Genomic DNA, 18,232 nt, shown 5'->3' on the forward strand with positions numbered 1-18,232 from the left:
AAGTTTGTGACATGTTAATGCACTTAAAAATTAAATATGCAGTGAAAAAAAGATACATTTATAAAGATATTCAAAAGGATTTTGTACTTGGATTTTGCCTGATTATAAAAATTCAAAACTATCTTCCTACCTAACGTTTCCATAAGGGTTTTCTCCTTCCCTGGGATTGAGCTACTAATACAAAGGATTTTAACAAACGTGAGTATCATTGAGAAGCACAAGAGGAAAGTCTTGGTGTGGCTGGTGGGAGCCAGAACACAATGTTTCCTGGTTGAGAAAGGCAATGCATAAATCTGTGTGTTACAAGCAGTAATTTGTGTTGACCTCAGATGTCTTTCCCGCAGTCGGGGCACAGGATGTCATCCCTTTCCGTGAGGAAGCCTCGGCCCACCAGTGAGAGGGAGCACTTCTTGCAGTTAAAGCAGTCATTATGCCACTGCCGTTCCTCAAAGGAGATGTACTTTGTGCCGCCAAGTCCTATTAACAGAGACAAAATAACACTGAATGAAGAGAGGAAGAGGGAGCATTGCTAGTTAGACTTACCACTGGGACTGAAAAAGGAATACTGGTTTGATCCATTTCAAACTTGGATTTCTGGGTGCTGGGATCCATGTAAAAATCAGACTATCCACAGCCTTGAGGAGCTCAGAAACATCAGAAGAAACATCTATAAACTGGCTCCAGGACTAAATGATAATACCATAATTATAAAGAGCCTATTGTGTGTGTGTATTTTTTCCCACCAGAATGAAACTCAATGAGACAGTGAACTGGTATCTCCCATTCCCAACAATGCCTCATGTTGGCACTGTTTTCTGAGTTAATGAATGAAGTGTTAAAGGGAGATTGAAGAGGGAAACGCTAATTTCTTCTGTAATGTCCAGGAAAGACCACAAAAGAAATGTGTGGGGGTGGGAGCAGGGGATGGATTTTCTTGCAGAGGGGCTATCCTGAGACCAGCTACAGAAGCATGAAGTTAGGTGGCCGGAGCTGGGTAAGACTGAGAGGTCTAGTGAGACTGGTAGAAGATGGAGCTGCTAAGAGGCAAGAGCAGCTTATGAAGATGTGTGGGCTACAGAGCCAACTATCTTAAACGTTAAAAAAATTAGGGACATTTCAATTTGGGTGCTTGACTCATTTCATAGCTATTCCTCAAATGTTTAAGGTACATTGGCTGCTTATTACAATATACTTGTGGTTCGTACTGCCACTGAGCCCTTTGAAATAAAGTCAAGTCAAATTCAGGATTATCTTAGAGGTAGGATAGATTTTGATGAAATTTAGATCATGAATTCCAATTACAAAGAATTCTTTCCAGAAGTAATGGTTCAGCCTACCATTTTAAAAACAACCACACTGATTACTGCTTTTGTAATATTTTGAGGTCTCAGACTAGCATGAGAAGTCTAATTCATCAGTTTGGCGAGATTGACATTAGGCGTTCAATTTTTTTTACATGGGAGAGACCTGAGGCCTTAGAGTTTATCCTCCCTCAGCTAGATAGTGACAGGCTTGGGACTTGAATGCAAGTTCTTGTGCTCATGGTAATACCACACCCTCTCTGTTATACTAGCAATGCTTCTCAACTCTTTTCCTAAATATAGCATTAAAAGACGAGTTACAATATTGATTGCCTCTAACCCTAGATTTGTAAGGGCTATGAAAGAAAGGCCTATAGGTCAGAGCCCATACCCTAGCCCTGAGGAAGAACAAAACTACTGATTTAGGCCAGCAGGTCTCAAACTTTTCTGCATATTTGAAGCTTTTAAAACTTCTAGATCTTCCTGGCCGGCGTGGTTCAGTTGGTTGGGTGTCATCCCACAGACTGAAAGGTCACTGGTTTAATTCTTCGTCAGGCCCATGCCTAGGTTGTGGACCAGTCCCTGGTTGGGGAACATGCAAGAGGCACCCGATTGATGTTACTCTCCCTCTCTTTCTCCCTCCTTTCCCCTCTCTCTAAATAGATAAAACCTCAAAAGATCCAGATCATGGCCAATTAAGTCATGACCCAGTCAGCGATAACTTGTAAAGCTCCCCAGGTATTTTGAATGTGCAGCCAAATTTGAAAAACTGGTTTAGGCAACACTTTAACTAGAGTTAGGGGCAGGGATTGCCAAACAGCCAGAAGATACACGACACAAAGCTTGCTTTACTGCACTTTACTGTGCTTCACAGATGTGTTTTTTGTAAACCGAAGGCTAAACCCTTCACCAACAAAAAGATTACAGGTTACTCTATTGTGATACTCGCTTTATTGTGGTGGTCTAGACTGAACCCGCAGTATGCCCAAGGTATGCCTGTACTTGTTGGATTTTGTTTTTTTTTCATCACTCTGACTTAACTGGAAAGCCCAAAAGCAGCTAGGAAGCCCCCCAGCATCTCTACCATTCCATGTTTCTCCTTTCTCTGCTAAGTCCTGCTCCACTGTAGACACTGGGAGGGAGACAATGGAAAGGATGTTAGTGATGGGAGCTGTGCTGGGCAGCTGTCCCAGGTTGCAAGCCTTTTAGAAGGCCCACTATTTCCTTGAAGTGACAGCAAAGGGGGCAAGTGATAGATATGAGATCTAAAGACAGGCCCAGGGGGACGAGTCCTGCTAAGGGCAAGATGTATGTACAGTAAATTTCGTTATTTGAGATAGGTCTGTTCTATAAAGTCATTGTGAACAGTGGCTTAGCATATACTGAAGTCCTACTCCTATGAGAAATACAGGGTGAGGTTCTTAAGAGCCTCTGGTCACAACATTTCCATCATCAGTACTTGGCCTCGCTTAATGTCTATTTCTGATTAAAGACCCATAGTTAACATATATTGTTGACTCATTAACATTGAACTTAATGGCCAACAGCACTGTAACTCAAGCCTGAAGGAAGCTTATTTACCACACAAGGCACCTCACAGCCTTCCTGAGCTCAGGAACAGACAGCACTTCAGCACTATCCTTAGGGGCCATTTTAAGCAATGAACATGCCAACAAAAAGCACCAAAAAATGCAAAAAACATGGCACTAAACAAACCATAAAAAGGACCCTTGTTTCCAACATGATTTGAGACAAGAATGTACAGTGTCGCCTTGTTGCACCTTGACTGGGAAATGTTCACATGAGATGACTCAAATTTTTTTAATAGATTTTATCTTTAGAGGGGAAGGGAAGGAGAGAAATATCAATGTATGGTTGCCTCTCGTGAGTCCCCTGCTGGGAACTGGCCTGCAACCCAGGCATGTGCCCTGACTGGGAATCAAACTGCGATCGTGTGGTTCACAGGCCCGCGCTCAATCCACTGAGCTACACCAGCCAAGGCAAGATGACTCAAATTTTTACCATTACCTGTGCATGTCTGTGAATGAGCATGAAAGTGCCACAGGTTTTGATATTGGAGTCACAGATACATGGTGATGAGTAGGTAGATTTGCAAATACAAACTCTGAATAATGAGGATTGACTGAATTAAGCATCACTGCACACAAAAAAATTGGAAAACAGCAAGTTTATAATCATTTAAATTTTGTTAAAGTACTAAGTAAAGATCTATTAGAAATTTAATCTAGACTCACAATCTTGCACATTTGTTTGGGAGTCTAGCTGAAAGTACATTTTAGCTGCAATTTCAAAATTCCTCAGTAGGTCCTTGAACATTAGTCTCTGTATTTCAGACAACTCTCCTCTTTCGGAGTAAAGATTTCATTCCATTTTTCTAGTTCTTTTTTTTCCAGTGCTACAATCGTAATAATCACAATTAACACATATACCTGATATTTTACATTTTAAAATGCTTTGATGTAGATTATGCTGCTTTATAAACCTTAATTTCATAACATTTACTTCTACAGAAGTTACAGCAAAACAGCATTCAAGATTAATACATTACAGCAATAGACTTCATTTTTTCCCTCCAAATGCTGCGAAGGGAATCTGGTGTACAAATTACTGTAATTGGGTGTCTTAATAGAATAATTTAAATGCTATGCTTCTTTTCTTTATCACTTCAATAGATATATGAGCTCTGGAATACACATGAGATGAGAATTACTCTAGTGACCTGGGGCTTTCTGTATCAGGTGAGTTAGTTAGTGTTTGGTGAGCTCAGTTCTCGACCTAAGTAAGGGAACAGAAAGTCAGACAAGTACAGAAGAGAGTATGAAATGTGAAGCCACACAGGAACACCACTTAGCCAGGCCCTGTGTTCATATTGCATGTATCTGCCATCTCCTCTGGGCAGGGACCAACTGAATGTCACGGAGCAAAATTTCCCACTCTTCCCTCCCAGCCTCATCCCTGGTTTGTGTGGCAATATGGAAGGCACACGTAGAAGACTGCAGTCTGACCAGCCATCTGTTCCCCATACTGAATTTCTCAGCATATTTCATAGTTTAGTCCAATGCCCAGTCTGCCAGCCAACCAGGTCCGGGGCTCTCACTTTGCCCAGCCCTTTGGGGGATGTGAAAGAACTACTTAGAATGTTGCCCTCCGCCCTCAGACAGCCATGGCCTTGTGGTAGAAAAGTCTCTCCAAGATGCCTGGAGCACCTTCAGGAACCCAGTACACTGCTAACCCTGTAAATTCCAGTTTCATTATGCTTATATGGTTGTCATATACTCACAGGTTGCAGTTCTGGAGATAATACAACCAAAAGCAGAATAATAAACCTGTTGAGAATGGGCCATTCATAGAGTTTTCAGTGATCAGGTGAGTTAGAGGGGAAGCCATTATCTATTGAATTGTCCAGTGTAACAAGGAGAAGAAAGCAGGAAGGAAAAAAGTCAGCTCAGAACCTTTGAGACCTAGAGAATCTAGGTACAAAGGCAGACCTCATTTTATTGTAATTCCCTTTATTGCACTTCACAGATGTTGGACTTTTACAAATTGGAGGCAAGACCCTCCACCAGCAAAGAATACAACTCACTTTATTACAGGGTGTCTGGAACTGAACCCACAGTATCTCCAAGGTGTGCCTGTGTAAGCAACTTCACATGCTAGAATCTTACACCTTGTGCACCCTTCAAATGGCTATGTGATAGAGAGCGGAGGGTCATGAACCCCAGCAGGGACTCCTGGAGACACTCACCGCTGATGGGGTTGGTGCACCCAGCACACTTCTTGGCATAAAGATCGCAGAAACAGTTCAGGCAGTAGGCAAACTCGTCCCGGGATGTGAAGCGCTGCCCAGACAGTGGCTTTCTGCAGGCTGTGCACACAAAGCACTCCTTGTGCCAGGGCTGCTCTCGATAGGTGACCCCTCCAGTGGTGATGGGCTGGAGGAGGCAAGAAGGCAAAGGTCAGTTCTCCAGGCAGAGTGGCCTCTGTTCTTAACCTCTTCCTTAGCCTCCACTATTGCCGTCAGTGATGCAAGATCCTCATCCAGAAAACATCCAACTCTGGTTAAAAGTCACTGAGAAACTGCTTCACAGACTTCATAATCACCCCTCTATTGCCCCTTCCACTGCTGCAGACACTGGCATACCTGCTTGCAATACAGGGACTAGGACATTACCCTCGGCCCCTCAGAGGGATGCTGGGACTCAAAGGTGCGGTGTCATGGGCAGCACTGCTGTCCTGCTGGGGAGGAGATGATGCCGTGAGGGTGAAGACCACACAGCCTGCATCAAGGAGACAGATTTGAAACCTAACCCTGTCCTGTCATCTGTGCAGATCCCTGGCATAACTTGGTCTATTCATTATTTGTGGACAGGGTTAAAAGACACTGTAGGATTGGGCCTGCTGATGCTGTAGGGAAAGACAGGCGTCTCGGAAGATTGAGAAAAAAAGTCCACAGCCTGCCTTCTCGTTCTGTCTCACAGCCTAGGACTTTTGCCAGAAGCCTGATATACCAAAACTGGTCATTGATACCTCAATTTGCTCTGTTTTCCTTTTTATATTGTTGTATTCATACTCATTGGAAAATAGATGAAGACAGAACTGAGTGTGGTATGCCAGGAGACCAGTGGGTCTCAGCTTGACAGAGCAATGACGATGGAAGATGGGATGGAGACACTCACATCAGCACTTTCGGGCAGTGCTTTTTTCAACACTGTATTATCTGGTGTCTCCTCTAGTCCTTACATAAAGACAGATATTCTTGCTGTTCTGCAGATGAGTAAATTGAGACCCAGAGAAACTAGTGACAGAGGAGGAACTGGAGTTCTGGACTTCCTTCTATCCTGTATTCTTTTTATTAAACTATAAACCATTAAAAATTATCCTGTCAGTATTCCCCTAAGGAATAGAATTTACACAAAATATGTTGGGTGGTGAGGTATCTGCATGGCTACAGAAGGCATTTATTTATAAGATGTTTTCTTCATCTGCAATACACTGCCTTGCCCTCCCTCCATCCAGATTCCACGTCCCCACTCTCCCTCACATCACTCACCTAACTCGGGTGTCTTGGCACAGGTGGTGGTCTCTTAGAGAATATTCCCTAAACACGACCCTGGCCCCTCACTCCTCAGATTGCTTCAGGTCCCCCCAGTGTACATTCTGTTACAACTGTTCTATTCCAAAGCATACTTGTCAACACTACTTGAATGTTTGACATTAGAGTGCATGTCTACCCAGACTCTGTCTGTCTGCTCCACCATCAGATAGTGGGAGGAATGGCTGCTTCTGGCATGAATGCCAGTGTATGTGCTGAGTATCACATGCGCACACAAGCATGCAGCCCAGAAGGTGATGTGCCTTCATTTCCTCAACTAAATAGCACAGTAAGGTGGGGGAAAATGCAGAGGAAAGAGAGCAACTAAAATGAACTTTCCTTGGGTCTAATAAGAAACACAAAACCAAAAAGGACTGAGCAGACAATAGGATTCCTAATATAAACACAGGAATGAGATTCCATCTAAAGTCGAAGGAATAAATACTATATAAATAGCATGTTCATGATAGAAGAATAGGGAGAAATGGAATTCAAAATAGTAGCAAAGAAAAATGGAAATGAGTGTCCTGACCAGTGTGGCTCAGTTGGCTGAGCATCATCTCACAAACTGTAAGGTCTCCAGTTTGATTTCCTGTCAGGGCACATCCCTGGGTTTGCAGGCCTGTCCTGGGTTGGGACATGGGTGTGAGAGGTAACTGGTTGATGTTTCTCTCACACATCAGTTTCTCTCCCTCTCTTCCTCATTTCTCCTTTCTCTAGAAATAAATAAATAATATCTCTAAAAAAATCCTTTTGAAAATGGAAATGAGAGAAGGAAACAAAAGGCTGAAGAAAATTAGCAACACTCTTCCCTTTGAAAAGGCGCAGACAGGCAGGGCATTCTAGCCAAGGCTCACCCGGGACAGGGGACAGTACAGGACAGGGCCCAGGACAAAGCGCAGCAGTAGGGCTGCCCTCCCACAGACTGAAGGAGGCACGATGCCAGCTGGAGAGACGGGAAAAGCAGCACAGTCAATAGAGGGGGCGGGAGGCCAACAAGTTGCACAAAGTTCTACAACTGGCACTGTTAGACATGGGAGTGAACAGCTCAGGAGTGCTGTGACCTGTGTGTGTAAGAGGACACACTGTGGCAGACTCAGCTAGAGCCTAAAGGGCACAGATGTTGGCATGACAGGGTCAGCTGGAGAGAGATGGCTTTCTACGGGGGCAGGGTTCCTTTGCTTCCTCTAACCTAACAGAGCTGTGACAGACACAGCACAAGACTGGCTGGGTAATTAATGATGTGCCTCACCCACCTCACTCTCCTGGCCTCCTCATGACGTTTAGCAACTGGCTTCTAGTATCTTCAAGGAGAGCAGTATAACAAAGGCAGCTTTGGCATAGGAAGTTCTCTTTCTCTTTAATATCAACTCATAAGTGAGCAAATGTTTAGAAATGTTCCAGAAGAAGGAAGGGATAAAGGACTTTTATTTCAGATCACAACAGTGCTTGTGTCTGAAAAGACTAGAACACAGGTCCAATGGGCAAAATGCACAGAAGTACATTAGAACTGTGGAACACAGAGTGAAAGAGGCATAACTTTCATGCGGTTCAGGTGTCACAGCTGTGATCTCTTTCAGAAGGGGCAAGCTGACAGGGGCCACAGAGCAAGGCTGACTCGATTGTGCAAAGTCCAGGGGAGAATTAGGTACCTTTTTGCACTGAACACATTGCAAGGCGTACTGTTTCTCATAGCAGGGCACACAGAAATTCTGATCATCCTTGGGGATAAAGCTCTTGGTGCCAATCGGCTGCTGACAACGATGGCAGATGAAGCAGGTCTCATGCCAGCTGCTGCTCTTGTACTCCATCTTGCGGGTCCCTGGGGCGAGAGTTGGGAAAAACAGAGTGGCCATGAAAATGACCGCCTGGGAGTGCAGCAGTCTGCACTGGAACCTGCCGCTGTCCAACTTTGTGACCACAGAGAGTCACTTCGCTCTCAAAGGCTCCCCTTTAAATGGGAATAATCTCTGTGTTGTAGATAGCAGGGACTTTGTCCGGTGGTCCACTGTTATACACACACACAGGTGGCAAACACAAGGCCTGTGGGCCGAACCCCACTCTCCATCTTGTTTTGTCCAGCCCAGCACCTTGTTTCTACCTGGCAGCAGTTCCAAGCTCTCACTTAACTGTTAAGGAGCAGTTACATTTACACAGTCCTAACATTACATTTGGCCCTTTGAAGGCAACTGCAAGGCTGATGTGCCCCCCGGGTGAAAATGAGTTCAACACCCGTACTAGAACAACATCTGTACATGCTCAATATATTTGTATGCATATAACATGAAAAAGAATGTTTGTCTCTCAGCATTGCAAAATATAAAGAGCAATCTGGCATAGCTCAGACTAACCCTTGCAGAACATGAATTTTAGAGCAGAGGGACCTCTTAGCAAACACCCTTCTGCTTCTCATTGGGATGGAAACTGTTGGGTGTGAAGGAACCTAGTGTTTCCAGCCCGACTCAGCCCCTCTATCACTCACTTCGCACAGCTGTGGGGCAAAGCCAGCTCTGATGCACCTCAGTGCTTTCACACACTGCATCGGCGCTACCATTAACATCCACGCACACCACTCATACGTCCCGTTTAGTGATTTTTCCACTCTTATCACATCTCCTTTTGAGTAACTATTAAGTAACGTATCATGTGATATGCTTACATAATTTCTTAAGTAGATTAGTGAAACAGAGAACCAAAATGTTTTTTGGTTCACCCTGAAACCTGATTCACAGCAAATGTTCAATAGTTGTTGTTTTATGTTTTTCCCATACTTTACAAGAAAAAGTGTATATATTTATTGAAAGACATGGTTCAGGACACATATGTATGTGAGCACCCTGGGTATGAGGCAGAAATACAGAAGGATTTGGGGAAAAAAGGAGCATGATGGGTGAGGGAATAGAAAAGGTTGGGTGCCAGCACACGACACACAGCCCGAGGGCCAAACCCAGACTGCAGCCCATTTGATAACTGAACTGTTGTTGGAACACAGCCATACCCCTTACTCCCACCTGCTATAGCTGCTTCCACGCCACAGTGCCAGCCTCGAGTAGCTGTGACGGAGACTGCATGGCCTATGAAGCTCACAATATTTATCAGGTTCCTTATGGAAACATTTTGCCAACCCCTGGGCTCACAGAAAGGATGCCGCTCTCTAAGAACTTCAACTCAGGGTCAGGAACAAAGGTGTGAGGCCAAGGGCGGGAACCTGGTGGCAGCACTCTGAGATAGACCAGGCAGCACAGCATAACGCAGGCATCTATAGTCTTTAAGTAAAACAAAACAAAACAAAAAACAAGCTAAGGGCTGTATTTTAGCTGGTTGGAAAGTTGGTGAGATGTACATTACTCAAACAGAATATGCACTGGGAATCATTATGTCATTGTTTTATTAGATGTCATTTTGGGGTCACTCAGTTTCTACATGTACTTCCAAGATCAGACATTTGAGTACCCCCTGCCATAAAGTAATAAAAAACTTAGGGAATTCTTGAAGGAGGGGTGGGACACAGGGATCTTCAAAGCCTATGGAATTCAATCATGGGTGATGAATCCTGAAACAAGGAAAATTGTAGTAAGCAGTTTAATTTTAGGTAAAAATGGTGGAAGGATTTTAATGTAAATTCTAGAACAATTTACTTCAGTCTTGGTGTGGTGGGGGGAGGTTATTTGCTTCATGTATAGCTTCTTCACTGGCTTTTTAAAAGTAAATTTCATTAATTTTGCTATTATAGTTATCCCAATTTTTTCTTCCCTTTATCCTCTTCTTCCCTGCACTCCCCACTTACTTCATGCCTGTGGGTTGTCCATTTAAGTTTTTTTGATTCTCCATTTCCCATACTATTCTTAACTCCCCCCTATTTATTTTGTACCTACCAATTATGCTTCTTATTCCCTGTACCTTTTCTCTCATTCTCCCCTGTCCACCTCTCTGCTAATAACTCTCCATGGGATGTCCACTCCTCTGCTTCTGTTCCTGTTCTAGTTGTTTGCTTAGTTTTTGTTTTTTTAGGTTTGTTGTTGATAGTTGTGAGTTTGTTGTCATTTTACAGTTCACAGTTTTTGATCTTCTTCTTTTTCTTAGGTAAGTCCCTTTAACATTTCATATAATAAGGGCTTGGTGACGATGAACTCCTTGAACTTTACCTTATCTGGGAAGCACTTTATCTGCCCTTCCATTCTAAATGATAACTTTGCTGGATAGAGCAATCTTAGATGTAGGTCCTTGCCTTTCATGACTTGGAATACTTCTTTCCAGCCCCTTCTTGCCTGTAAGGTTTCTTTTGAGAAATCAGCTGATAGTCTTATGGGAACTCCTTCGTAGGTAACTCTCTCCTTTTCTCTTGTGGTTTTAAGATTCTCTCATCTTTAATCATGGGTAATTTAATTCTTATGTCTTGGTGTGTTCCTCTTTGGGTCCAACTTCTTTGGGACTCTCTGGGCTTTGAGACAAAGAGATATGGCCCAAATGAAAGAACAGAGCAAAACTTCAGAAAAAGAACTAAGCAATGAAGAGACAGACAACCTCTCAGATGCAGAGTTCAAAAGAGTGGTAATCAGGATGCTCACAGAGCTCACTGAGCTCAGTCACAAAATGAAGGAAGAAACGAAGGTTATACTAAGTGAAATAAAGCAAAATATACAGGTAATCAACAGTGAAGGGAAGGACACTGAGGCTCAAATCAATGATTTGGAGCAAAAGGAAGAAACAAACATTCAATCAGAATGGAATGAAGAAACAAGAATTCAAAAAAATGAAGAGAGGCTTAGGAACCTCTGGGACAACTTTAAACTTTCCAACATCCAAATCATAGGGGTGCCAGAAGGAGAAGAGGAAGAGCAAGAAATTGAAAACTTATTTGAACAAATAATGAAGGAAAATGGCCCTAATCTGGTGAAGGAAATAGACTTCCAGGAAGCCCAGAGAGTCTTCACTTGCTCTCTTAATATCTGAGCTTCCCTCTGATCAAGCAGCCCAGGGAGTATGCCAATGAATATAGGACTCCAAGCAAGACCACATAAATGCTCTTTTGATGTCTTCTGAAATAAGTCGTCTTATCAACACCAGTTCTCAGGAAGCTGTCCTGTCCCTTGCTGGGAATCCACTGGGCACTTCCAGCCCAAAGCGGATGTTGGGTGCACATCTGAGAGGTGCCATTTACACAGACCTGCAAAAGTATTTTGCAGTAGGTGGCAGCAAAGTTCCTTCTTCTGATGCAATCTGCACATTAGACCAATTCTCCAGAAGGAAGGAATGTCTTTTTCAGATTCAAATAAGCAAGCGACAAAGCAGAAGCTTGGCGAAGGATTGATTAGTGATGGTGTAAGCCTCCTCAGAGGCTGTGGTGCTTCTGGAAGAAATCTCTGCAAACAGGGCCTCAGCATTTTGTAGATGAGAGCTGGTGAACCCTTGCACTGTGGTGTGTCACACAACCCTGGCTTCCTGACTACGTCAAGAACTGACTTTTGTTAAGGTGTGAGCCCAGAGGGTGACTTTTTTATTTAGAACACACCTCTTGTCCTACCTATCTAAATTCAAAAGTACACCAATGTTCTCTGTACTGCTATTCACCTGGATTTGGTTGTAGCACTTTAAAGAAAAATCAAACCAAAGCAAGGAAGCCAAGGGCTATGATGACACAGTGCTTGCCTTTTTCTTATTTTTTGTTTTTGCATATACCAGTCTTTTTTCACACCCTGTCTTTGGTGTCCAGACCATGTCCAGAAATGACCCTTTTTGACTTCTCCTTTTGTTGAAATCCTGTTCATCCTTCAAGATTGCTGAAGTGTGATTCCCAAGCACCCCTTTCCCAAACCCCCGCTTTTAGCACGTTTCTTCATCAGAGCAGGTTTTGGACAGGCTTCTCCAACAGTCCCATCTAAAGATCCCTGACAGACCACAGCGAGATGCATATCACTGATGCTGGAGAAGGGGTACTCTCAGAGAGTGTTCTGAGCCCTTCCCTGCTTCAGCCTACCAGAATCATGAAATGTCTTGGAAATTGCAAAAATTTTAGTAAAATTTCACAGCCTATATTCTGAAAAGATATACTTATGCTTGACTTTGCCTAAAATGCCAGTTATTTAATGTTTTGCTTCCTGATCTAAAAATTATGCCACTGCTCTGGGAAGTTGTACCTTTTATCCCCTACACCCTGGTCCACTCCTATAGAACAGGAATGGCTGGACATCCCTGTGGTCTGCCGGTCAGACTCCCCAAGGACACACTCCTGGAGGGCAGGGCCTAATTCTTGCTCAAGGTTCCATGTCTTTATCTGACTCTGTCCTATGTCTTCACACAGTCAGCACCTTCTGCTCTTTTAGATGGGATAGCCTTGGATGATCCCATCTAAAGCAGCCCGTGTGTCCTTGCTTAGGGGAGCCCTTCCCTCACCTACACTGCTCCAGGAGCTGTCCTCACTTGGTCGGAGCATTTGGGCACAGGGCACCGGGCTGTGTGCACTCACTGAATACAAAGCAAACATCTCCAGGCTGTGGAGCTGAAGCAAATGCTCAGCCACCTTGTTTTCTGAACCCACAGACAATAGTGAGTGAGATGTCCTCAGCGTAGAGAAAACCAACAACTGGACACCTTCATCTCTCCCTACCTGAACCCTTCAGTGAAGTGTCCCCCTCCCCCACTTCTGTCCCTGCCTCAGGGAGCCTTAGTCCCCCCTGGGCTCATGATGTCCTTGGTTGCTCGGTTTCAGGCGTGGCATATAATATGAGGTGGAGCCATCTAGCTGCAGAGACACTGTGCAGGGCAAACAGGGTCCTGTGAGCAGCAGCTGTGGTCCTGTTGTGATTACCACACATCATTTTCTGCCATGGAGCCCACAGCCTAGAAGGCTGTGCCCCAGCTTCCCTGTTCCTCAATAGGAGATACTTGGACCAAATAATGTCTGATTTTTATTTGCTATCTGAACATGAATTTTTTCTCTCCCGGGTAAACACCATGAGAAATGGGAAGTGTGATAGTCTGGGCTGTGATGCCCAGCCATATGATTGGGCAGCAGTCTAATGTTGCTGTGAAGGTGCTTTACAGACGTGATTAACTCTTAAATCACTGAACTTTGTTTATTTTTATTTTTATTTATTTATTTTTATTTAATTCTTATTCAAGTACAGTTTTCTGTTTTATATTCCCTGCCCTGCCCCCCAAGTGCTCCCTCCCACTTCCGCCCCCCACTCCAATTATTGTCCATGTGTCCTTTATACTTATTCATGTGAGTCCCTCCCCTTTTCCCCTATGATTCTCTCCCCTCTCCCCTCTCCCCTCTGGACCCTGTCTGCCTGTTCCATATTTGAGTGTCATTGGTCATGTTTTGCTTGCTTGTTTGTTTTGTTATTAAATCACTGAACTTTGAATAAAGTGAATGATTTGCCAAATGTGGATGGACCTCATCTAATCAGTCAAGGGCCTTATGAGCAAAGCCTGAGGTTTTCCCAAGTAGAAGAAATTTTTCTCGACTGCAAGTGAAAAGCCCTGCCTGGGTGCCCAGCTTGCTGCTCTAAGACATTCAGACTCAAGGCTGAAACATCAGCTGTGACCTGTGTCTCCAGTCTGTACCTCTGCCCTGTGGGCTTCAGACACGCCAGGCCCCCAACTACGTGAGCCAATTCCTCACTACAAAGCTCTCTCTCTGTTTCTCTAGAAATTCAAATACCCAGGAAACGTTTATTTTTCATGTCATGATTGGTGCTAAGGGTTAAAGCCTTGAATGGCCTGTGGACTGAGACTGCAAACTAATTTCTAAGAATCACTGTAGACATACTTCTGAGATTTGGGTCTAAAAAGACCCCAAATCTCCCACCTCATCAGAAAGGGAAATAGAATCTCAGTGAGGGGCAAGGACTGACTGAGAACTGGAACCATAAAGCAGGAGACTAGAAACCAAACTCGGCGCTTTCTAACCTTTCCCTGAGGACTGGGAGGACAGGGCTGGGGGAGGCCGGGATGGACCCAAGGGTGGGAACAAGAAACCAGACTGGCTCAAATCTCCTGTGGCCCATGTACCACTCCCTTGGCGAAATGGGAACAAGTGCGAGAGGTGTCAGAGGAGTTGCTGGAGGAACAGGCCAAGTCACTGAAGGAAATGTACTCTTGAAGGCAGCACAGAAGGAAAAACTTCAAGTCACATCTGCCAGACTGCTGTGAATTTAAAGTAACTCAGCCTGTTACTTTAAATTCAGGCTGAAGGTGGGGAGTTGAGGGGTGGGGTGGGGAGGAGGCCAAGGTCTAAAGAACTGTAAGAGGCTGAAGTCACACAGCTGCTGAGGAGCACAGCGAGGACACAGGCCTCCTGACCCTGTGTCCAGTGTGTGTGCACGGACGCCTGGCTGTCTCACCGGAGACTCGCCAACACCGCTGCTCTGCACTCCTGCTAGTGAGGCTGTGCACACCCAGCACCACGAAGGTTTATCTTGCGCGTCCTCTGTTTTCCCACCTTCAGAATTAACCACTGCTGCCACAGTGGAAGGAGTTAGTGATACCCATACCCATAATCCCCAGTCCACCTTTCTCTCGACTGGGTCCAGAAGGCAGCTCAGACCACAGAGCAGCAGGGACACCACTCAGCGACTGGATCCTAATCCTGGCTCAGCCACTAACTGTAGCCTGGGGTGTCCATTTAACTTTCTGGTTTCTTTGCTGGTGAGCTGAGACAGGTGAATTTGAAGGTCATGTAAGCTTAAAGTTGTCAGTGCTTTCACCATTCCATGCTGTGTGATTTAACGAAGTTCTCATTCAAAGTGCCCGAGCTGGGACATTCCTGAACACCCGCACAATGCCCTACTGCAAATGAACCACCAACTCCCTTCTTGAAGACACCAGCTGTTCCCAGAGGTGGCTCTGTGGCCACCTCTGCAGATGCCAGCTCGGCCTGTGCAGTTCCCGAGTCCCAGGAGCTCCAGGTGACCCACAGCCTGGCACTTCATCCTCTGGGTCTCCCCTCCCCTCCCTCCAAAAGACTCCTATCCTGACCTGGCCCCCCAGGCAGGGTAATGAAGGGGAGGAACTGGAGAAGCAGAGAGGTCGCAGGGTTTACTTGCAAAAGGGAAGAGCACACTGCTAAGGACAGACAGACACGCACACAAACAAGTCCAGAAGGTGAACAGAGTGGACGAAGAAGGCAGGACCAGCCAGCTAGGAGAGGACTCTGAGGAGTGGGGGAACGTGGGAGCAGTGATGGAGATGGGAAAGGGGTTTAAAGGCATCCACTCTGAGTCACTCGTGGAACCTTCCCTGGGCTCTGATCATGAAAACCTAGTAATGATTAAAGTTGCTTTTTAATTCAATCTTTGGTTCTTATTGTGCCAGGACTGTTGTGTTTCTGTACGTGACTCTCTGGGACAACAGGGCAGGTCACCCTGCCTTTATATGGGCTTTAGTTCAAATTGCTACCATTATGCATTCGGGCTCCTTGGTTCCAACATGTACAGTGTTAACATAAGTTTGTAGAAGTCTCCCTGCCCATTCTTTACACGACTGGCAGCTGCCGCAGTGGCTCCAGCGGGGCTGTGAGGATCTTGCCCTCGGTCTTTGTTCCTCGTGATACAATGTCGCAGTTATTTTTAAGATGTATTGACCAGAGAAATGAAGTAGCAATAGAAAGCATCTGACTGAAGGCCTAATTATGTCCTTGCCTTTTTAAAAAAGTTATGATTTCTTATCTAATATATATTCTTAAAATAACATTTCCTGCATTTCAGTTTCTTGCTCAGAACTCTTCAGTATATTCATTGCCAAAAACACAGCAAACAAAAAATAAAACAAGAACTCAAGAGCTTGGCAATTAGTCTTCTACCGAAGAGTTGAGAGTCTAACTCTAAATTATCTCTGTAGCCTTCATTCTCTTCACATAGTGTGACTGCAGCTATTGTATGAAATATGACTACTCAGCAGACCGCCTTGGTTTTTAAAAATTAGCACTCAATCTATTGATGTAACACACTCAAAACCCTCAGCTTCAGTTCACATGACACATCTGTTATTGAATTCATGAGTATAGTAAATTTTAAAAATCACTTTTAAGGGCCTTTGTGTTTGGGTCTGTTTATTAATGTAGTGAACTAAACTCCTTTAAAACTACTTTTGAAAATTTAATATATTTGATATCCCTTTAAAGTACCTCAACTAACCAACTGAACTTCGAGTTCTTAAGTAATTATTAATGAAATGAATTAAACTTACAAATATGGGGAAGCATAAGATATCTTAAATGTCAAAACGGTTTATCAATCAAGAAATTTTCAGTTGACAGTCAGAAGCCTAGCACTGACCGGGCAGCTCAGCTGGCGGAAGAGCGGCCTGGTGTGCCAAGGCTGTGCAGGCGCATGGCCGCGCGTCCCGGGTCAGACACGGACCAAAGAATGCATCAGTAAGTAGAACAGAAAAGATCAATCCCTCTCTCTCTCTCTCTTCCTCTCTCTCTAAAAAACAATAAATCAATACACAAATAAGAACTACAAGCTTAGTTTACTCTTTAGACCAACTTTTTTAACTCCACACTTCCTTCACCAGATTATTTCGCACAACATTATTAGTATGGGTTAGATTCTCTCAATATGTTTGCCCTTAATTCTAAACCTTCCTAGAGCTAAAGGATGCTCACCCACTAAAGAACCAGTCTCGAGGATGGACACCTTCCCAAGCACTCTGAGGCTTGGTGTTCTGAGCCGGATTCAACAGCAGCTCCGTCAGTGCCCTCCTGATGCGGGGGGTGGGGCGGACCTCAGGGCTGTTGGGCCTCAGTGCCAGGCTGCATTCCCAAGCTCTCTGCTCCCTCGTGCAGGCCATCTGTACCCCAACCAGTCTGCTGCCCACTGACTGTGTTCCAGGGGTCTAGTTACTGTTCCATCCTCTTCTGCTCTCCGGAGGTCACACGTCATGAAGATATTCAAGGGACAGAGTTCTCTGCTGGTTTTATGTAGCTCTCTGGGAGGGATGCCAGATTACAAGTCCCAAATGGGACAGATACTAAAAAATTAGCTATGTTCTTATTTGCTAAATCTGGCAAGTCTACCTCCCAGCCACACTTGGCCGGCTGTACAGAGCCCACCACTGATTATATGTGGCCGATGAGCCAGTCTCAGCAACATCTGCACCTTTCTCTCAGTTGTCCGGGGTCCAAATCTCCTGCCCCTCTCACGGGGGTTACTTTCCTCACCCTCATTTCTATGTCCTTAACCAGAATTTATTTTTAAAATTGCATGTATATTTGTTTGCTCTATTTTTTAAAATGAGACATTCCTCTCTCCTGCAAGAAACAAAACCAAACAAACTACTTCCCTCCTATACAAGAAGAGACACAATCCCATCCTCCCCCTTTAACAGACAAGTCACCTTATTACTGTCCTTGGCACCCGACCCAGCTGCAGTCAAGTCTGGGTTGACCTAGCAGGGAGTGTACCTCAGACTAGACTGTAAACTCCACATGGTAGAGCACCGGGAATGCCTCTCCGCCCACTACTCCACGAACACCTAGCTGCTCACCCTGGGCCTGGCGCCAGGAGGACACAAAGCACTTACTTAAATAATTACATGAGTCCAGATTCAGTGCTAGAGGGGAAGGAAAAGGAAGCGTGCTTTGTGGTATCCCAGGGAGAAGGGAGTGGTCCTGACCTGGCATGATGGTCTTCTTGCACTCCTGGCACTTGGACGAGTACTCGTGGGAGTAGCAGTCCGTGCAGAGCAGCTGATCCTCCTTGGCAGCAAAGGGCTTGTCCACCAGCGAGCTCTTGCACCGTGAGCAGTGGAAACAGGCCTCATGCCAGTGTCGGTCCTTATAGGACAAGTCCTGCAGACCCAGACACATGAG

General features: G+C 44.8%; 1 protein-coding gene across 2 annotated transcripts in view; it reads right to left on the minus strand.

Annotated features, from left to right (window-relative positions):
- Positions 1-43: 43 nt before the first annotated feature.
- Positions 44-18,232, minus strand: part of FHL2 (four and a half LIM domains 2) — a 68,772-nt gene continuing 50,583 nt past the window's right edge. For both annotated transcript variants that reach the window (XM_037054979.1, XM_037054978.1), the window contains exons 3-6: positions 18,037-18,211; positions 8,067-8,236; positions 5,068-5,254; positions 44-477 (exon numbers count right to left, since the gene is read on the minus strand). In XM_037054979.1, coding sequence (XP_036910874.1) covers positions 326-477; positions 5,068-5,254; positions 8,067-8,236; positions 18,037-18,211 — 684 coding nt within the window. In that variant the 3' untranslated portion in view covers positions 44-325. The remainder of the gene's footprint in view (positions 478-5,067; positions 5,255-8,066; positions 8,237-18,036; positions 18,212-18,232) is intronic.

The sequence above is a fragment of the Sturnira hondurensis genome, unplaced genomic scaffold, assembly GCF_014824575.4.
Source record: "Sturnira hondurensis isolate 20B ecotype Veracruz unplaced genomic scaffold, ASM1482457v3 Scaffold0008480, whole genome shotgun sequence".
NCBI classification, from domain to species: domain Eukaryota; kingdom Metazoa; phylum Chordata; class Mammalia; order Chiroptera; family Phyllostomidae; genus Sturnira; species Sturnira hondurensis.